Source organism: Peromyscus californicus, unplaced genomic scaffold (genome assembly GCF_007827085.1).
Source record: "Peromyscus californicus insignis strain IS unplaced genomic scaffold, ASM782708v3 Scaffold_4__1_contigs__length_199733344, whole genome shotgun sequence".
Classification (NCBI taxonomy): Eukaryota; Metazoa; Chordata; class Mammalia; order Rodentia; family Cricetidae; genus Peromyscus; species Peromyscus californicus.
The window spans coordinates 136,160,818-136,182,837 of NW_026294562.1; the positions used below are offsets into that span (position 1 = coordinate 136,160,818).

The 22,020-nt window shown below is 52.4% G+C and overlaps 1 protein-coding gene across 2 annotated transcripts in view; it reads right to left on the bottom strand.

Annotated features, from left to right (window-relative positions):
• The window catches only part of Pcsk6 (proprotein convertase subtilisin/kexin type 6), a 191,240-nt gene extending 181,811 nt beyond the window's left edge, over positions 1 to 9,429 (bottom strand). For both annotated transcript variants that reach the window (XM_052760528.1, XM_052760527.1), the window contains exon 1: positions 9,154 to 9,429. In XM_052760528.1, the coding sequence (XP_052616488.1) occupies positions 9,154 to 9,429 (276 nt within the window). The remainder of the gene's footprint in view (positions 1 to 9,153) is intronic.
• Between the last annotated feature and the right edge of the window lie 12,591 nt (positions 9,430 to 22,020).

A 22,020-nucleotide genomic window follows, 5' to 3' on the forward strand; every position in this document is an offset into this window, starting at 1 on the left:
ACCAGGAAGATGTAGGACTCGATGGGATGATAGGACCTTTGGGATGGGCGGCATGCATGGCAGGACCCCAGGCACTGCCAGGGGACATGGGGCTCTCAGCTCAGTGTGGAGCTGACCTGACCCAGAAGCATAGGGCACTGTCCCAGGAGGGTGTCCTCATGCATATGCACACACAGGGCTGAGTGAATTTGAAAAGCAGGAGATTAAAATTAAAAAAAAAAGCAGTGGGAGAGATGTTCAATAAAATAAGGGCTGGGCCCTGACCTTGCTCAGCTACAAAGGCTCACAACCTCTACAAGGACTCACTAAATGAACACACGTCCCCAACCACGGGCTGCTTCTCAGTCACCAGAGACAGTGGTAGAATCGGAATTGACCTCAGAGAAAGAACAGCCGGAGGAGCAACTTCAGACTCACCAGAGGGCCCAGAGTCTAAAGGGCAGACAAACCAGCAGGGATGATGGCAGCGATGAGGGGCCCAGAAGACAGATAAGTCCTCTGGGCGAGGGCACTTGGGAGGGCTGCTGACCGAATCAACAGTGGAGGTGAGCTGGGGGAGATGAGAGAGAGCTAGGAGGGTGAGGTCCGCCCGAGCAGAGAGGGTAGCATGAGGAAGCCGAAAGGGACATCTGGGAGTGAAGGAAGGGGGTTCTGAGGTGTGCAGCTGGAACTGGGGTGGAACCCTGGTATGCAGGTGCGTGGGCTAGGGGGACCTGGCCTGTGCCGCACAGCGGCAGGAGTAGCAGAGGTCCTCAGGGCCAGTCAGTTTGTAATGAGACCCCTTAGAGGACAGGTGGGAGCAGCCGGAGCCAGAGGCAGCTTGCAGGCCTCTAGTTCAGGCAGCAGAGTGGAAGGCCCCTCTGTGAAATGAGAACACAAGAAGGTGAGCTTTATAGCTAAGTGCCCACTTGATAACGTAGTTAGAGTGACTGAGTGCAGCACCTGAGGGCTAGAGAGACTAAGTTTAGTGGGGCTTTTTTTGTTTTGTTTTGTTTTGTTTCCGGAACTGAGGACCGAACCCAGGGCCTTACGCTTGCTAGGCAAGTGCTCTACCACAGAGCTAAATCCCCAGCCCTAAGTTTAGTGTTTTAAAATCCACAGAGAGATGTAAGTTTCGATGCTAAGAAGCCCACTGCCTTGTCCCCACCAAGGCCCTGGTGCTTTGGCTGGCACTAGCTCTGGGCCACTATTCTAACACCTGGTTAAGGCTCCAGTTGGTTCTTCATCGTGAGCACAAGTTGTCCACAGTGCAATGTAATATGCAGCACAGTGCATCTGTGTACACACACAGGTTAACACGCAGCACAGTGCATGTGTACACACACAGGAAACATGGAGCACAGTGCATCTGTGTACACACACAGGTAACACGCAGCACAGTGCATGTGTACACACACAGGTAACATGGAGCACAGTGCATCTGTGTACACACACAGGTTAACACGCAGCACAGTGCATGTGTACACACACAGGTTAACACGCAGCACAGTGCATCTGTGTACACACACAGGTTAACACGCAGCACAGTGCATGTGTACACACACAGGTAACATGGAGCACAGTGCATCTGTGTACACACACCGGAGTACCAGGCAGAAAGTAGGAGAAACACTGACTACAGCCACTCACTCCGTTGTTTATTTCGTCGGGAATCCTAAGGCTTCCAGTGAGAGGGTGACTTGCCCTTGACCGAGAAGCAGAGACAGGGTCCACCTGCCAAGGGCGACGAAAGTAGAAAATGAGCCACTGAGTGTGGGTTTGGGCCCTGGTCTGTCAATCATGGGTGTGTCAGACTCTAATTGGACCGAATGCCTCATGGCCAAGAGATGACATCTCCCTACAGGGCTGACATAAGGTTCCCCAGGCAAGGACACCCACACAAGAAACATCATCCTGAGGACATGCCAGGGCTTCTGGTCAGCCCCGAGGTCACAGCACAGTCTTGACAGCCAGGAGAAGATAGGCACTGGGCAACAGATGCAGAGAAGTACTTTGTGCAGGTCCTGGGAGGAGGGCACGCTCCTGTTCAGCTTGGGCTAGGCTGAGGTGGGCTCAAAAAGTTACTGTCTTTGCAGAGGCCGAGAGATCCAAACAAGCTTGGGATGTTCCCCGAACAGCAGGGAATGGCCAGACACTGGAAAACAGCATCTGACCAGCCCCTGTGTGGCCCTATGGCCACCCAAAATGCAAGGCAAACTGAGGTCCCAGTGTCTGCAGGCTCCCTTGCTCTGTGTCTACCGCTGTGTTTCTGATGTGCTCCCTGGCGTCGGCCTGGGAAACACTTGAACACTTCCACTGGGCTGGTCAGCTGGCCAGCTGCTTAGGCCCCATTCCATGTCCGCCTTTGGACATTGCCACTTGGGGCCCTCCTGGCTCCACACGCTCTAGCCAGATCAGTTCCGGTCACTGCTGTCCACTCAGCCTCAGTGATCCAGGAGGGCAGTCTAGTCCATCAAAGCCCCGTCCACTCGGTAGAGATGCCAAGTGAGACAGTACGACACAAGCCTTAAAAATCCCAATCTTGTCTGGGTCCCCAGGGCACATCTAGGACCTCTCCCAGGCCAGCTGCGCATAACACCGAGACAACCTGTGACCAAAAAGCAGTACTCAAGAACTAGGTCACAGACGATCGGCACTGTGGGCTTTGCCTTGTCCTCACCAAGCCCCTGGTGCTTTGGCTAGCACCAGTTCTGGCCCGCTAGTCTAACACCTGGTTAAGGCTCCAGTTGGTTCTTTGTCGTGAGCACAAGTTGTCCACAGTGCAACAGTTTTCCCCTGCTGACAAATGGATTCCACAGGCTTACCTGAAATTCTGGGCCAGGCAGGGATGGCTTGCTCACTAGCTATTTTAAGGAACACTATTTAGGGCAAGTTCAAAATCATTTAAGGCTCTTAGATCTTTTAGGGCCCTGGCAGCCAGCCTGCTCTTTTTATGTTCAAACTCAGAACTAACAAATTAGCTCAATACCCCAGGCAAAGCAAAAACACAAGGGGAAGTATGGTGTCAGAGTGCTACCCTTCAGATAAGCATCACTTCCCAGAGCTGCGGATGCCCAGTCGCAGTTCCAAGTGCAGGGAAAACTGTGTTGCATGCCCAGCCCATAAAGAACTTGCCTTGTCTAGGAGTCTTCGGTGTCAAAGGCAACCATGTACATGGGCTGGAATGAGGGACCTTCTGCCAAGAGACAGAGGAAGAAGAAAGGAGTATGGTAAAGGGGATGGGCAATGGCCAGGAGCCAGAGTGCTTGGTGCTTGGTGCCGCTCTATCCAAATACCCTGTGATCTGCGGCCAGGCCTTATGCTCACTGAGTCACTATTTTCTTGACAAGTGGATGAGCCCTGCCTGGGAGGTCTTAAACCAGGGGCTCCCCCCGCCCTCCCCATACAGGGTTTCTTAGTGTAGCCTGGGCTGTCCTAGAACTCGATCTGTAGACCAGGCTGGCCTTGAACTCAGGTCTGTCTGCCTCTGCCTCCTGGAGTGCTGGCATTCAAGATGTGTACCACCACTGCCCAGCTCAAAGTAGGGGCTTCTTAACCCAGGCCCAAAGGCACCTCCGGTGTCCATGGATGTGCTTCTGGCATCCAAGAACACTGTGGCATGTGAGTCTGATAGACAGTTTTCCTTTTCTCCCCCTTTAACATTTTATGTGTAGATGTATATGTGGACTGGTATGCATGTATGCATGCATGCTGCAAGCGAACATATGCAGCATCGTATGTAATCGTATGTAATGCATTCTGACTTGGAGGAAAATGTAAAACGCCTGAAGATGATTTGTGCATAAGCCAGATCCATTTCTTTAAGTGCACTTGTTCTGCGGTACCCACAGATACCACAAGCAAGGATGCTCCCCTCCCTACACAAATGATAGCTATTTGTAAAGAACATGCTCCCACACGCTTTAGATCATCCCTCGATTACTTAGGACACCTAATCCCACGTGGGCCGGTGCAAGGAGCAGCTCCGTCTTGCTTAGGGAAGAACAAGAATTCTAGTCTGTCCATGTCACACACACAAGCATTGTTTCCTGCAGTCTAGACCAAGGATGAGAACCCTGAGGTCACAGAGGATATGTGCACCTCGAGAATTCGACTAAGAGTATTCATTGTTTGTCCAGAGGACCCAGGTTCAGGTCCGAGCACCCACAAGGTGCCTCACAACCAACTGTAACTCCAGTCCCAGGGGAGTATGCACCCTCCCTCTGACCTCCATGGGTACCATGCACACACATGTTACACATACATACATGTATGCAAAACACTCCCATGCATAAAGTAAAAATCTTTAAAAATTAGAAAAAGGATTAAGAAAGCTACAAGCCCTCCCCTTCTTAGAAGTCTTTATAAACTAGAATTTGAAGGAGATCTTTGCTACCTGGGCTTCTAAATTCTTGCTATCCTTATATTCATCCACCAACAATACAGTACGTTTTGTTTTTTAAAGCTCACATAAATATTGGGCACCCGAAACTGCCTTTAAAACACGATGCTGACTGAACGGCGCACATATATATCTCGATTATGAATCTGTAACCACTGTCTGGTTATTCCTTAGTGTGACTATTCTGAGTCACTTCTTCCCTCTTCTGGGGGATGTTTAGGCTGCTTTTCCCTTCACGTATGTATATAAAAGAAAGTCTCCATGGGCACTCTCCTCACAGTCTCCTTGTACGCACAGCAAGTTTCCCCAGTACGAGGCGTGACACAGGGTAGCTGGTGTAACATGTCTCACCATGGAACCGAAATGCTCTCTAAGGTAAATGCCAATTTCAACCAGTAGCAACAAGAGGTCTCTGGGCTCCACATGTTTGCCAATCTGATAGGTGTGAAATAGTGCCACTGTCTCATTCCGGCAGCTCCCAGCCAGCCTCAGCATCCCCTCTTTGTGTGGCCATTCATTTCCTCTGCTCACCCGTTTCTGCTTTTCCACTGAGCGTTTATCTTTTTTCTCATTAATTTGTAGCTTTAAAAGTAATTTCTAGCCGGGCGGTGGTGGCGCACGCCTTTAATCCCAGCACTCGGGAGGCAGAGCCAGGCGGATCTCTGTGAGTTCAAGGCCAGCCTGGGCTACCAGGTGAGTCCCAGGAAAGGTGCAAAGCTACACAGAGAAACCCTGTCTCGAGAAACCAAAAAAAAAAAAAAAAAAAAAAAAAAGTAATTTCTATGCTCTAATTTTTTGTTATCTTCTCTACTTTTCCTAGTCTACCGCCTCCCTTGCCCATGTCACGAGGGTAGGCCATTATGTTTTTCTAAAAATCTTATATGCACTCAAGTCTCTAATCCCATCTAGAATTTAACATTGTATAGCGTGGGCTAAGAATCTAATTGTTTACCCATGTGGCCAGTCGGCTCTTCCAGAACCACTTATTAACCAAATGGTCCACCTTTCCTCATCCATCTGTAACTCTTCTGCTGGCATGCACAGGCTCCCACACACCCTTGGCTTTGAGTCCATTCTACGGATGGGCGGGACCATCCCTGGGCCAGTGCCCCTCCCTCCCTGCTCTCCTTTCCTAGACTGGTCTGAGGGACTCTTGGACCTCACTATGCCATATGAATTCTATACTTCATTTGTAGATTCCACATACAGTTCAATGCCACAGGGATTTATGGACTTACAGTGGATTAATGGATTAATTGGGGGGGGCAAATAATTTTTTAGGGGCATGCTCCATCCCCAGCACCTCAAAAATGAAAACATTTTATCATTCTTTCCATAACTTTTCCCCTTTAAATAACTCATCCCTAAGGATTAACAGCTTTTCTGGGAGCAGCGTCTTCTATCTGCCGAGGTACAGGTGGTCAGTGTTCTAGCAGCCCATTCAACTTTCTTATGAGTTCTTACAGCTAATCTCGAGGTTCCCTTCCATTATCCACATACTTATGTCAACTCTCAACAGCAGTATTTGACTCTGTAATTTTTACTTTTTCAAAACTATTATTTCGTTTACTTATTTAGTGTGTGTTGAGATGTGCACACATGTGTGCACTTGACAGCATACATGTGGAGACCAGAGTACACCTTTGGGGACTCAGTCCTCTCCTTCCACCACGTGGGTCCCGTGGATTGAGTTCAGGTCATCAGACTTGGCAGCAAGCTCCTTTACCTTCACTGAGCCATCTCGCTGGCCCGTAACTCATATTTCGTGTTAAAAACAAACTTGTTGCATTATCTGGAATGATGCTAGGTGAGGGAAACTGTGGCTAGCTTGTCTTTATTAGATGTATATTTTTTAATGGAAAGGGGCAGAACCTGTATCAGACTGAAAGAGATCCGTAAATTGAGAAAGGTGACTAATAGCTGGCCTAAGTTACCTGTGGATTGTGTTAAATAAATCACATCAGGTTATCAATTGATTGACAGCAAAGAATTGACAGCAAGAATGTCAGGGCACTGTAGTGGGTGGCTGTTTGAGCCCCGCCCTGAAGCACCGCCCCCAGTGAGGTAGCAGGTAGCTGTTACACCTGCCTGTGACCTTGAGGTACGTGCCCCTGGGGCGTGGCTGCTGGAGGACCCTTAAGACCTGGGATGCACGCATGCTCTCTTTCTTCTCTACCTTGTGGTTTTGGATGCTGGTACAGACCAGGGCAGAGATCACCAGAGAGCCACGTTGGACCATGCCTCACCCTTCCAGGATCCTGCGACAAATTCCCTTATTTTGTCTTGTGAGTTAACCCCCAAATAAATTCCTTTGATCGTGAAGCAGGCTCCGTGAATGGCTAGTGATATAATCCCATTAGGGCACAGCCAGACGGATGGACAAGAAAACCAAGGCTGTGACTCGGGCAGGTAGAGAACAGAACACTAAATGCCCTTTAAGGGTTTGGAGGAGAGAATCGCACAAAGGCGATCTCCGAGGAGAGAATGCACCAAGAGACAGAAGCGGTCATCATCATGGCAGTGGTGACACATGGCCACCGTGCGCACACAAACAGCCCCCTCCCCCAGCCCCCACTCCCATTGACTCATCTCTAAAGCAAAACCAAACACATCTACGTCTTATTTATGAGTCACAAATTCTCCTGGTTGAAAATGGCAATAAGGTTTTTAAAGAGTTCTTACTGAGTAGATAGAGGCTGGAAAGCTCCAGGCCCTTTTCCACATTAGCTGTGCACTTAAAAGTGCAAAGAGAAAAGCAGGTGTGGGAAGGAAGAGCGACAGGGCTTTCCTTGAGTCATTACACCCAAGACAGCCCCTCCCCCCCAACCCAGTCATCTTTCCATTCGAAAATGTCCCTATCATGTCCCAATCAGAACCAGGCCTACCGAGCTGAGTGACAGACTGTGGAGTCTGTGACTGCACTGTCCAGAGAGACCTAAGGGGCCACCCAACAGCATCCCAGGGTGATGGGATGCATGCCTCAAGAACCTTCTCGCCCACAGGCAAAAATCAGGAGCACAGACCTTGTTCATAAGCGACTCAGTGAGACACAGCAGATTCAAAGGCCCGCATGACCAAGGGGTGGACAAGATTATTCCGGGGCTAGGAACGTCCGAGGGAGCGCTAACTGCCTCTCCGCCTCTTACAATGTAGAGCTCAGAGTTCAACTTTGCCTCCTCTCTGCTCATTTAATTATAGGAACCCAAATCGCAGGCACTTTGTAATTTACCATCCAGTTTAAGAAGCACTTTCAGTTGAGACAAATTGCTGGGCCACCTGGGCAGAAGAATAAAGAATGGCAGGAGTCGGGAGCCCTAAGCAAACAGGAGAGCTGTCTTCAACCCAGACAATCAGCCCTGGAGATTTGACAGCAACAGAGAGAAATGAAGCCAGGGCCACCAAAAGGCAAAATCTTAGCTCTTAGGATGTCTGAAGACACAAAAAGCCGGTTATTCCTTTTGGATAAACTCTGACCTGCCTCGGGAACTGACTTCACATAGCAGAATTTCCCCTTCCAGGAGACCTTCCACCTCACATCCAGTGCCGGGGAAATGTCATTTTGATCAGGACCATGGCACACTTTGCTGGCTTCTGTCACAGATAATGATGAAACTAAATTTAACACAGCCCGGTGCTGCAGTTTGAGTTATGAGGCCACGCTCCCTTCATTTCACTCGATTCTCCTGCGTGTGTAGTTTGTCGATCTGTTACGGTGCTGGGAGCTCTCCCGGCGGGACTGCACACTTGGGCCTCCTGAGGCCCTCCATGGGCCATAAATCGAGATCAACCTGCTCCATTGCCCCTCTGCGGGGCTCCATCAGGAAAAAAAGAGCCCTATGCTGGCAGTCTTTGGGAGCCGCACTGACTTAGTGCCCAAACTTGGCTTCTCTCAGTGACAGCCAACCTATACACCTCCAGGGGTGGGAGAATGGGCATTTCATGACTAGCGCCTTGCTTCTGAACATCACTGGGTCGTCTCATCAACCTGAGGCAGTACAAAGTCACTACCACTACGGATGAACAAGTCAAAAAGTGACGTGTCCAAGGTCATGCAGCTAGTGTGCCGACAGCTGCCGTTTTAGCTGCAGTCAGAGCCCAAAGCAAAGCAACCATCCTCTTTGCCTAGAGAGGTTTTAAGTGCAGAGTCCAGCCTCCAACCACCCGGCAGCTTCTGGGTCCCTTTGCTCCCTGACCCAAACCTGACTTCTGGGCACAGGCACCAGCGCGCCACACCGAGGAAAAGCCAGTCCCGGAGGTGCCGGCCACGCTCAAGTCGCCCAACCAGCCAGCGCCTGACTGCCTTGGCGCACGCACCTACCCCGGAGCCCCGCGCCACCCGTCGAGGGCAGAGTGGCCCGAGAGGCGGAGCCAGGGCTCGGAGGCCACCGGGAATTGAGTGGACGCTGAGGATGGCGCGAGTGGGCAGAACGCGGCGACCCCTTGGGCGCCCACTCCAGCGCGGCTGGGCAGGTGTCGGTGCCCGATCAGGGCTTCCGAGGCCACACTTCCGAGTGCGAGTGCCCGGCGACACTGCCTGGGGACCCACGGCCTCGGGCCCTCCCGCGTGACCGTCCACGCAGGCCACCACGTCCTCCCCGCCGAGTGTCCCTCGGCCGTCCCCGCGAACCCCCGCAGGGCGCCCCCGCCGTCCCCAGCGGTGCGGGCCGCCTTCCCACGCGGCGCCGCCGGCGGCCGAGCTGGCAGGGCGCCCCCTCGCGCGTGGCCGCCGGCGGCCGGGAAAGTTTGGGGCGCGCGGGGCCGGCGGTACTCACCTGGCCCAAGTTGAGGTAGCCGTGCGCCGCAGCCACGCGGTCCGCCGCGCCGGGGCCGCCCAGCACTTGCACTGCCCAGTGGTTGGTGTAGACGGGGCGCGGCGGCGGCGGCGGCGCGGAGCAGGCGGCGGGCAGCGCGAGCAGAAGCAGCCAACGCCAGGGGCGCAGTGCGAGCGGCGGGAGCCCGTGCCGGCCGGCGGCCCCTGAGCCTCGCGCGACATCGGCGGCCCGGGGCGGCGGCCGGGGCCCGGGCGCTGGCGGCGCGCGCGGAGGCATGGCAGCGGCAGGCTCGCGCGGCGCCCGAGCGGCGAGTGCGCCGGGGGGTGGGGAGCCGCCTTTTAAAGCCGCTCCGCGCCGGGGAAGCGCCGCCGCCGCCGCCGCCGCCGCCGCCGCCGCGGGCGGGAGCCGGGGAGGAGGAGGAGGAGGCCGCCGCGGCGCGTTCCCGCCCGCGCGGCCCGGTGGCGCCCCTGGGCCCGCGCTCGTGCGGCTGTCTCCCGGCCCGCCCGCAGCCGTGGGGGCCGGCGCAGGGGAGACCCGAGACTTTGGGGCTCTCTCGGGACACGACGCTGCCCGGAGTGGCAGGCTCGGGCCCCGCACGTTCTGCTAGGAGCCGGGAGGGCCCTGGGCATCCCACGTGAGTTTCCCATATCCCCGAGGAGTTGACTTAGGTCGGCTCATTTCTACCGGTTGCGCCCCTGGAGGCTGAACTCACCTGCTGGGGTCCCCAAGGCTAGACAGCCTTGCTCAACTTAGCTGCGGCAGTGAACTTGCAAATGTGCCGGATCTTGGGGGGGGGGGAGATGCCAGGGAAACACTGGGGTGTCCCAGGACCTGGCCTGACCTGAAGACCATATTGAATGGACAAAGGGCATGTGGCGAACTTAGCTGGAGTCCAAGAGAGTATTGGGGACACAGCGTCCATACAGGGCTGAAGTTGCTGCCTTGCTAGGAAGGCTAGGCAGGTGAACCCCGCGGCTGACCGACCACTTCGTATCTGTGTGATCTTGGGCACCTTTCTGTCCTTGCTGGCCTGTAAGATGGGGGTAACAATAGCATCTATCCATCTGGCTGTTTTGAGGATGTCAGCTCTTCGCTTGCAATCAGCGGACAATAATGTTTGTTTGGATGAGCCCTGGGCCTGCCACGTGGTTGGCGTTCACTCTCAAAAGAGATTGTGTACACTCTCAAAAGTACCCACTGAGCTAGGACCAGTCAGTAGGAAAGTGAGTTGACTCATCCTCGCTCTCCCTCCTGGAGCAGCCTGGAGAATTGTGCACGTGTTCACACTGTGAACAAGTCATGATGAGAGGCTAGGATGGCTGCCATCCTCGGAGGACCCATTGGTCCCAGCTGACCCCACTGCAGAAAGCAAACCTTCAGCCTGATTAATGCGGGAGGGGAAAGGGGAAACAAAATCCAACAAAGCAAGGCAGAGAAAGCCTTGAGGCAGGAAGGAAGCCACTTCACCAACGCTCAGGTTCACAGAACAGCTGGTTCCCGTTCTGCGGCTGTTTGGACGTTCACTTGCCTGAGTCTATAGCCGGGTAGATCCCACAGAAGTGAGAGGAATACAGGGTAGAGAGAGGGCAGGATCTACCGAGGGCCACCTGAAGCCCTTTCCAACATCCCTTTCAGGAGTCCTTGGGTTTTATATCCCACGTGATTCTTCCTTTCTACAAGCACGAGTCACCCTGATGAAGGGGGAAGAAGGGAAGGAAGTATGCGGAGAGGCCCAGCAAGGACAAGCCAAATTCATGCTAACAGGACTCCTGCCAAGGGCCCCTGTTAGCACCTGGGGCCTTCCCTCTTCTTCCCCAGACCATGACTGACCCTGCTGTCCCCGGCCAGATCCACCCTATGTTGCAAAATACAAGGCCCTGGGTCAAGGCCTGGGTGCTCCCTGGCACTCTGCCTGCTGCAGGGATGTGAGGCCATCCCACAAAGTGGCCAGCCCTAGAGGAGAACAGGCCACACCTGTCGGACAACAGCAGTACCCAGAGCCATCAGCCTGCCTCTGTCCTTAGAGAAACCACTGGATGGAGGAGAGTGGAGTCAGGGGACTCACTCTGTTCCTTTTCAGACATTCACCTGGACAGCCTGAGTCCCCTTTCTGGCCCTCATGGGCCAGCCTGTCTCTGCCTCATCCTGGATCCTGTGCTGTACTTCAGGAGCATGGCCTGCTTGAAGACCCTGCATGCTGCTTGTGGTCTAGACGCTATGGAGCACCTCAGAGCTCCCAGGAGGGTCCCCCCTTCACAGCAGTCACCTTGACATGCGGGGATATGGGTTTTCCATAATAATTTGGTAGATTCAGGGATTTAGCGTACTGAACTGAGAGGAGATGAAAACGCATCTGAGTTTTGTACTCGGAGGGATCCGGCTTTATTTTATTAACAAGGTTGGTCCGTTGGGACTAAACTTTCTGCTTGTTGTAGAAGTACCTGGGCCACAGCGTGACTGTAGAAGACCAGCTTGCCCAAATGAACATCCTAAATCAAATCGCCTCCTGTGAGTTTCCTATTGATTTACGCGGTGACAGGATTAACTCAATCACAGGAGTGTCCCAGCCCTCTGAGTTGAGATAGGATCTGTAATAAAACTTGCCTGTCTTCCTGCAGGGAGGGGATTTCATTACTCACTCAGCTCTGCTCTCCAGATGGCCCTGAGGTGCACACAGCTTCCAGGCTTAAGGGGGTGGGGTTGGGGGGGGTACATATGCTGCTTCTTTAGATTGAGGTTAGTCAGGCTGCTGAGGGACAGAACACGGACTAGAAAGGTAACTGGAGATGGCCATGTCTCTGAAGTTAGAAAATGCTCATATGTTTTCCCAAACAGAAGACCACGAGGAGGTGTTATGGAATTGTATTCTTTTTTTTTTTTTTTTTTTTTTTGGTTTTTCAAGACAGGGTTTCTCTGTGTAGTTTTGGTGCCTGTCCTGGATCTCGCTCTGTAGACTAGGCTGGCCTCGAACTCACAGAGATCTGCCTGGCTCTGCCTCCCGAGTGCTGGGATTAAAGGTGTGCGCCATCACCACCCAGCCAGAATTGTATCCTTATGTCTGTCTCTGGTCCCTGTACAGCAAGAGCAGAGCTGCCTAGCTGGGCCCCAGTATACCCCTAAGTCAAGGCTGCACAGCCTCTTGGGATTCAGAATTATCTCCATTTAAGTGATAGAAACTTGACTGCCAAATTGTACCTTTGAGAGTCTGCTAGCTTCTGCAGGCCAGAATGATAGCTCTGTGTCACATGGGCAGCACCTTTAGGGGTCTGGAGAAGCGTGAGCACTCAATACCCAGCTCACCACACCACTCACTCAGTGTGTGACCTCAGACAAGTGGCCTCAGTTTCCTCTGCTGTTCCTGGGGAGGGCACTGTGAGGGTGACAGGAGCTGGTTGGTGTGGAGCCCTCTGTCCAGCACCTGGCACCCAGTAAGTGCTTTAGACAGCAGTGGTGATCATGCTCTGCTGGGTGCCAGGCGCTCCACAGTGGGGCACAGTGGTTGGGGTTGCCCTGTTTCCCTGTATAGGCACCGGGCACAGGGTGTACCATCTGTATCAGGGCACAGTGGTTGGGGTTGCCCTGTTTCCCTGTGCTAGGCTCCGGGCACAGAGTGTACCATCTGTATCAAGGCCCGGTTTGCATATCTTCAGGTTTTTAACATTCAGAACCAGGAGAACAGCTCATGGTTGATACTTGGCTGTCACCAGTGACTGGGTCTGAAACTGAGTTGTTCCAGAGAGGGGTTATGACCTGGGGCCTCTAGCTCCTGAGGACCCTTGGAGACCTGTTTTGCAGCATGATCTCAGACTGAGAACCAGCTAGGATTAACCAGGGCACTTCTCCCTATTTTTCTATCAGGACCAAGGCAGAGGATTCAGGGTTCCTCATTACCTCTCTTTGCATAGTCTGCACAGTGGTTTTTCCCCATTTTCTTCCACACCAACAATGTAGCCTTTGCATTGTCTCCTGTAACACTTCCCACCTTGGACATTTTCTTTCTTATTATTTTGAGAGTATTTATTTCATTTAAATCATGTTATGTATGCATGTGGGTGTGTGCACGCCTACTCGAGGGTGCCTGTGGAGGCCAGAAAAACGCAATGGGTTCCCTGGAGCTGGAGTTACAGGTGGTTGTGAGCCACCCAACATGAGTGCTGGGAAGCAAACTCCTGTCCTTTATAAGAGCAGGAAGTTCTCCTAACTGTTGACCTGTCTCTCCAACCTCTGACACTTTACTTCATAACACCTTAGAGCTGGGGAGGTGGTTTAATGAATGGAGTGCTTGCTGAGTTTGGATCCTCAGCATCCATGTTAAAAAAAAAAAAAAAGAAGTGGGTCCAGCAGCACTCACCTGTAGCCCAGCAGTGGGAGGCAGTCTGGAGGGTTCTCTGGCTTCTCTGGCACTTGCTGTGTGGCCAGGCCAGCTGACTTGGTGAGATCCTGGTTCAGGGAGAGACCCTGTGTCAAAACATAAGGTGGAGAGCGATTGTGGGAAACACAATGTCAACCTCTGGCCTCTACACATACACGTTCAAATGTGCATGGACACTTGGACATATGTGTGTGTGTTGATGACACATGGTGTCAGTGCCTTTAAGACACAGCTCAGTAAAGAGACCCGTGGGACTGTCACAAACGCACCTGCTTTTCCCTCTTCTGTGGCTTCTATTGACATTCACAGAGCTTTGATCTTTCTTCTTGCTTATTTTCTTTTCCATCAAAATTGATTGCAATTACTCTGCAAAGTGAAGGCTCCTTCTGAACTGGTTTTATTGTCAAATGCTACCTATTCTGTTACTATCAGGATGTTTCAAGGCTGCTCTGTGTTCAAAGGTAAGATACCTGGTGGGGCTTGAACACTTCCCAACAAACCATACTTCCTTGAGACCAGATAAACATCAAAGGTCTCCACTATGAAACACTGACGTGACTACATGAAGGGACCTGAGACATGGGAGTAAAGCTCTCCCTGCCCCAGGGTCCCCAAAAACTGTTGCCTAGGCCCAAGATTTCCCCTAGCCACATCCACTTCTCTACCAGCTTATATTTTTTCTCTCTCCTTTTCACTCTCTGGGAATCCTACACACAGCTCTCCCCTGCTCCATGGGGGAAAGTTCTTTCCCTCACAGCCCCACCTCCCAGCCCCCTAAGCTCGGTTCCCCTTATCCATAGAACTCTCGTGGGCCAGCAGACAGCTCTGGCCCCACCTGATTCTCCCTTTGTATCTGAACCCTAGAGTTCTTGAGGAAGAGTCCCCTGAAAATGGCTTTCCCTGCACACACAGTTATCCTGGACCCCACAACTAATATCCTGGGGCTCCTTTCATAATACCATGTGGAAGTTGAGTGTCAAAAAACTCAAGGTTGCCAGGCGATGTTGGCACACACCTTTGATCCCAGCACTCAGAAGGCAGAGGCAGGCAGGTCCCTGTGGAGTTTGAGGCTAGCCTGGAGTGAGTTCCAGGACAGCCAGAGCTGTTACACAGAGAGACTCTGTCTCAAAACACTAAAAAAAAAAAAAAACAAAAACTCAAAAGTCTAAGACACTCTTCCTAAAAGAGGCTCTGCAATGTGTTCCCTTTTTGCCTTGTAGAATTTCCTAGGCTCAGAGATACAAGTGACAGAAAATCACAATGTTGATCCCCTTTCCCCATAACGATTAGGATACCTCTGGTTACAGAATGCTTAAATGGCCATCGGAAGGAAGCACAAACAGTGAGGTAGCTCACTCTTTCACCAATAGGCAACTCAGAGCCTCAGTGACATGGAGACTGACGATGGCATTTTTATACTTCACCTGGCTTTGTCCTTTGCCTCCTAAGTGACTGCCACAGACTGGAGCATCCTTTCCTCTCACAGCCTCCAAGGGAAGAAGGCAGGTGTGAGCTCCTGCCCGTGGAAGGAGCAGAACCACCACCCCCCCCAGCCCATTTCCCCTTGGGCACCACTGGGCAGGCCTAGGTCACAGGCTCTCCTCCTGCAGCCCAGTTTCGGGGTTGCTGTGACTGATCATCTTGGGTTTTCTCCTGGAGGGGCATTCTCCACCCTGCAGCATGTTGCTGCCCTAGATTGAGCCAAAGAAAAATAAAGTCAGCAAGAGCAGGCAGCAGCCTGAAGGTGGCTGGGGACCCAGCCTGTCTCCCCTCTCCCCTCTGTTTCTATTGTGTTTCTTTCGTCTAGATTCTGCTCAGCTAACAGCAAGCTCCGACAAATGTTTCTTGAAAGGAAGGAAGGGAAAGAAGAAGGACTGGGTAGGAAGAGAACCAAGGGAGTGGGAAAGGAGGGGGAGCCAGGCTTAAGTGTTATTAAAATGAAACACTGCCCAAACAGCGCCACAGAACCAGCTTTCACCTTCCCCAAGTGTCCCAACCCTACGATGGCCAAGTGATGATCTAGCTGTATTTACGTTAAGTCCGGCTGCAGGATGCATCCCCTGTTCCTCTGTAGAGACGCCTTGATTCCAGACTGGGTTCCCAGTTAATGCCCATGTGTTTTCCCAGGTGAGTGTAACTTCAGAACTTGGGCTTGCTTTCCAGGCAGGACAAACGGAGCCATGCAGAAGACTGAGTGGGAGTGATAAGTCTGACGTCACAAGAAGAACTGGAAGCTTAGTTCTGTCTGCAAAGAGAAGCCCAGTGTGTCCTTAGCTGTCAGAGGTGCTTGGTGCAGGCCTCTGCGGTGGATACAATAGAAGTTAGTGTTGGGTGGGGTCTTTACAGGTTCCATGAGTTCAGTCTTCCCCCAAGGAAATCACAAGCCAGGGAACGTCTTTGTCTCCCGCCCTGCCCATCTCCAAAGCTGTCCTGATCCCCAGAGAACCATGCTTGGAGTAGTGCAGCCCTTACTTGGTTCCTTTTTCTTTCCCCAGACCCTTCCCCTCAGCAGGAGAGCCCCCACCATCGAAGGATGCCCACTGTCCCTGCCCTACAGCCCCTTCAGCATCCCCACTCTGTGTCTTCTGTTGTAGCTACCAGGCGTCTGGACAAACAAGCACCAGTCTGTTCTTTGTGTGAGCCTTGCATCCACCCAGGAGCTGTCCTTGTGCTGCTGAAGGCAGGCAGGGAAGAAGCAGAACCACCCTGACTGGTCAGCCTCACCCGGATGTCTTTCCTTCTCACACACCTACAATGGAACCTGAGTCTGGCTCTCCTGCTGATTCAGCCCCCTCCAGCGCCACACCCCCACCCCCACTCCCGGCTGAACACCTTGCTTCCATCGTTCTCAGGGGATGGTCCCTTGCCTCAGGCTCTGGCTTCCCAAACATTGTTGTAGGGGTTCATGGGTCCTCGCCTCCCTACTGTGCTGCTCTGGATTCAAATCCTATCCCTGTTGAGGACATGCCTTCTTTATTGTCAAAACTTCTGCTAGATTGCCCCATGCGCTCACAGACATCTATTGAAAACCTCTCTTCCACATATCTCCTGCTCTCTCCCTTCCCTTTCTGTAAACAATCCTGGAGAAGTTGCCTTGCCCTCGGGTCAGTTTCTCCCCTGCTCCGACTTAAACCCACCTACATCAAGCCCCACCCCCAGAGCCCTCAACACTCATCACCAGCAGCCTCCATGGTAATAACTCCAGTGTGTGTGTGTGTGTGTGTGTGTGTGTGTGTGTGTGTGTGTGTGTATGTGTATGTATGTGTGTACACACACATGTGGACTCACACCATAGTACAGGTGTGGAGGTCAAAAAACAAATCCTGAAAGTTTCTTCCCCCCCCCCCCCCCCCCGCCCGAAACAAGGTATCTCTGTGTAACAGCCCTAGCTGTCCTGGAACTAGCTCTGTAGACCAGGCTGGCCTCGAACTCACAGAAATCCACCTGCCTCTGCCTCTGCCTCTGCCAATGCCGCCTCCTCCTCCTCCTCCTCCTCTTCTTGTCTGTGGTCTCTGGAAATTGAACTCAGGTCATCAGGCTTGGTGGCAAGCACCTTTACAGGCTGTGCCACCTCACTGTCCCCACCCCTCATCTTTGAAGCCTGATCTTCATGGGACTCCTGGCACCTTCGTCTGCCCAGCCCGATCTCCTCGTTCTCCTTGGGGCCTCCGAGGCTAGCACAGGATCCTTGCTGGCACAGGATGACCCCAAGCCCTGGTGTTCTTCCTCTGCTGACATTCTCCATTTGGATGTTGGAGGTTTGTCAGAAAACTCCCCCTCTGCACTCCACTTCGGCCTGGATGTGGTTGATTGTGTGTCTCAGAGGTTCATGTGCTGAAATTTAGTCCCCACTGTGAGGCATCACATCAGGAGGGTGGAAGCTCTTGTGTTCAGAGGTGGGGCCTCTGGGAGGTGATAAGGATTAGATAAAATCATCAGGGTGGAGCCTTTGATTGAGTCTGGTGGCTTTATAAGAGGGGGGGAAACCAGGAAAGCCATGGACTGATGCATACATGTACCTTCCGTTATTACCTTGCACCACCTTGGGACTTTTCCAGAAGCACCTGGAAAACCATGAGCAGAGAGAGAGAGATGACAGAGAGAGATCTTTTCTTTATAAGGCTTCCCAGCATCAGCTATTTCATTATAGCAATTCAACATAGACTCATACACACTCTGCTCCAGTTACAGCAAATGCTAGCTCTGTCCTGAGACTGGGGTTAACTCTCAGCCTGCCCCTGATTCCCATGTCTCCCGTATCAGTGAAGCTGGTTGTTTCCACATCCTCTCGGGATCTGACTGATACCATGCCTTCCGCTATCCCTTTGGTCAAGTCCCCTCGCCTCCCAGTGGCTCCCAGTGGCTCCCCTATCTTGCCTTCCTCGATGTGCAGAACCTTGTGTGACAGAAATCAGGTCACTCTCCCCTTGCCTCAAAGTATCTCCCACAGCTTTCAGTCTCATGTAAAGAGAAATCTCGTCCCCAGAGGGTCCACATGGCCCCCACCCAATTCAGGGTGGAGACTGTCAAGTAACAGAAGAGCATTGCATTGCATGGGCCAAGGCTTCTCAGAGGAAATGATTTTGAAGGTGAGCTTGTGTTGGGGCCCTGTCCCTACTTTTTCCCCCAGGGTACTCTTGAGCAGGGAGAAATGAGGAATTTGTAGATAGAAGTATAGAGGAGAGAGACAGACAGAAACACGGGATAGCCTCGGGAGAGCCTGGGTCAACACCCACCAGCCTTTTCTGACTCTACTAAAGGGCTTTTTAAAGGAATGCCAAGGGGTGGAGCAAAAGACCTCCCCCAGCACAGCCATGTGCAGACCATCCCAGACACCTGGTGATCATGCACATGGTCAAGCCATCATCCCCCTAATGCAGCCATGCTGTGTAAAGCAAGCTCAGATCTCACTAGGAAACCTTTGTGGGCTCCCACAAGCTTGAAGAAATAAACAGGAGCTATGCAGATAAGTGATCCAGCAGTCAAGGTCTAAGCAATGAAACAAACATCACATTAAATATTTCTGATGGAGGAAATCAGTGACTTGGGTAATAGAGGAGCCAACCAGGGGCAGCCTGGTCTCTCCAGCTCCTGGCAGTGTCCAGGAAGAACACTCCAAGGTGGACTAGCATGTGCAAAGGCCCTGGAGTCGGAGGAAGCTTAGTGAGTGTTCTAGAAGCTAGAGAGGAGGGGAGGCGGGGGGAGTACTCATAGTTAAAGGAGGGAAGTGAGAGGGGACAAGGACTGATACAGGTCAGGCTGTGACAGCTTTGGACTCCATCAGAAGAATAGAAAGCCAACCGGCCCAGCCTCGGTGGCTCCCACACCTGTACCTATACACTCACTGTGACTTCAGGAGGCCACGCCTGCCTCTGTTCCTACACGGTCAGCTCCTTACTTAGTATCTGCTGCCCGTCCCCTGAAACCCCAAGCCGCTTGTGCCAGCCTCCTTACCTCATCCAGACTCCACAGGGCCATGAGTGGTCCTTGTGGCATTTACAGCAGTGGCCTCTATCCCAGGACTCGGGGTGCTCTCTACTAGGCTTCACTTCCCCATCAGTCTACCCTACCCCACCTAGCTCCTCTCCATACATACCTACCTAGCTCCATAGCTTGCGAAGTGTCCCTGCTCCAGCCGCTGCCCATCAGTCTCCATCTCCAGCTGTCCCCAGAGTCTCAGTTCCCAGGCCCTCCATCTGGTCTTCCTGGCCAACTGGGCAGAGCCCAGACTTGCATATTCTAGCACCATCCTTCTTGGTATTCCCGCCACCCCCCCACACAGGGCCCAGGGCTGTTTCCAAAGGCACTGGCCATTCAAGCCTGGCCACCCTGACTCCCATTCCCATACCACATGGCTCTCTCTGTCTTTCTATACACTCAGGACCCTCTGGTAGTGGGGTCTCAGCAGGTGCTCCTATTAAGGCCCTCTTTTTCTTTTTCTTTTTTCTTTTTTTTTTTTTTTTTTTTTTTGAGACAGGGTTTCTCCGTGTAGTTTGGTGCCTGTCCTGAATCTCACTTGTAGACCAGGCTAGCCTCGAACTCACAGAGATCCGCCTGACTCTGCCTCCTGAGTGCTGGGATTAAAGACGCGGCTTAAGGTCCTCTTTGTGTCACCGGACATCCCCATTCTCTCACTGAAAACCTTGATGGCAATCTTAATCCACCCCTGCTCAGTAAGGCAAAGCCTCTGGTCTAATATTTTCTGGCACAGTGGCCTCTCCTAGGGCCAGTGGGCACAGGGGTCAGGGCAGAGCCCCCAGCAGTGGGACCACCATGGGCAGAGGTCCTGGGGCTGCCGGAAGCTGGGTGTGGTGGAATCGAGAGGACTAGCCGAGAGTCAGAGGCGCTGAGAGGGAAGGGCAGGTAGTGAGGAGGGGCGAGGAAAGGAACCCAGGAGCCTTTCACAAGATCCGTGTGTGCTCTGGGTGGTCCGTGTGATGTGACCACCATCTTTAATCCTAAACGCCTTTCCTTCTAGGTTCTCTTTCAATCGATGTTAGGAAACCAAGTCTTCCTGTTCACAGAAACCAAGAGCAAATCTGTTTAGTGCTGGGGGTGCCGACCAATAGTAGAGCCCTTCTCTAGAATGCAGGAGGTTTGAGTTTTGCCCTCAGCACTGAAAAAAAGAAGGAAGAGGGGAAGGCTGGAGAGCTCAGTGGTTAAGAGCACCTACTGCTCTTGCTGAGGACCCAAGTTTGGGTCCTGAAACCCACGTCAAGGAAGTCACCACTGCCTGTAACTCCAGGGTTTTAGAAGAAAGGAGAGAGAGACAATGGATGGATCAGCCTTGCTTGTAGGGACCAAGGAAACAGCAGCAGCCTCTAGCAACACAGAAAAGCTTCACTGCCCGGACTTGGTTTGTTCTAAGGCCCCTGTGCTCTGGGGTGGCAGAGGCTATGGGAGCACAAAAGGGTTTGATGACATGTTGAGGGTTATGTGAAATAAGGGCCCATCGGTGAAAGGACGTCGGTCTCCAAGAGACAAGAGCAGAGGCAAGCAATTAGCTTTGCACAGGAGATTAGCTCTCTGTAGTGTGTGCCTTGACAGGATCCAGCCATCACTTGCTGACTGTGACCTTGAACACAACTAGCCCCCCATCCCCACCCCCACCCTCAATTTCCCTTGCTGTGTAGATGAGAACAATAATGGTACTGCCTGGTAGAGAGTAAGGTGATCTTATGGGACCCACTGGTGGCACATGGCTTGTAGACTGGAGGTGAACCTCCTCAGAAGTGCATTATTGGTTTGGCAAAGGGTGACAATAGAAGCCAGAGTCACGTGACTAGCATGTGAGGTGTGACTGGTGGGGATGAGGGTGGTGACGCAGTGGAGGAGGAGCTCTATTAGATTCCTCTGCCTTAAGTGCCTCCTGCCATCATGTATCATGCTTACTCTGGGCGGTAGATTCAGGGCTTCCAAATTCCCTGGAGCAGTGGTCCCCAACCTTCCTAATGCTGTGAACCCTTTAATACAGTCCCTTATGTTGTGGTGGGCCCCAACCATAAAATTATTTTCATTACTACGTCATGACTAATTTTGCTACTGTCATGATAATGCAAACATCATCTGTGTTTTCCTACAGTCTCAGGTGACCCTCCAAAGGGGTCACGACCCCCATGTTGGGAGCCACTGCCCTGGAGGCTTTTTATAAGTTCTCACTATTTATAGTCTGGCTCCCCGACTCCCCCAGTCCAGCCCCAGTCACTCCTATCAAGCTCACTAGCAGTACAGAGGTCTGGGGCCCCAGCAAGGACATCACCTGGTCCTTCGGGAAGGACACCTCGATGTCCTCTACCCCCTACATTGTCTGCCACAGAGAGAGCTTCGGGATCACGTGTCACAGTGTCTATGCCCTGTCTGAGAGGATCCCCTGCACTGCGGCCACCTCCTGCCATTCTACAGTGTCGCCTTCCAAAGGCTGAGCATTTGATAGCCAAACGTTCCCACGGACCCGTATGTGGAGCCGGCGACTCCTCTTCCTCCTTTCTTCCCCCATCCAACCAAAGTGATCTTTCCTCAAAACCAGGCACACACACCGCCAGTCACAGGTGGTCACCACCGCCAAGAGGAAAGCCCAATCCAGTTCCGTCCTGTGATCCATGGCAGGGAAGTTTAGAACCTTGCAACTCACAGCTAGCTAGCTCACCAAGGACCGGCTGGAGCACCTCACTGGGTGTAGGACCACATGACAGGATGCAAGTAGTACAGGGTTGTCCAACCACAAAATGAGGGGCGGAGCCAACAAAATGTGATCATGGTAGACACGCTAGAGGTGACTAGTTTTTCCATCCCTGCTTTGCCGCTTCCTCGCTGTGTGACCTTGGAGGGGTCATTTAACCTCTCTGGGCCTCATTTTTCCCAACTGAGCATAAAATGCATGTAATATTTGTGTTCACTACTGATGAATTAGTGTGAATGAAGCTTGGCTCTTGGCAGCCATGCGTAAGAGGGCTTATCAAAAAGGCGGACATTTGACAGTGGCTAGTGGTTGTTAG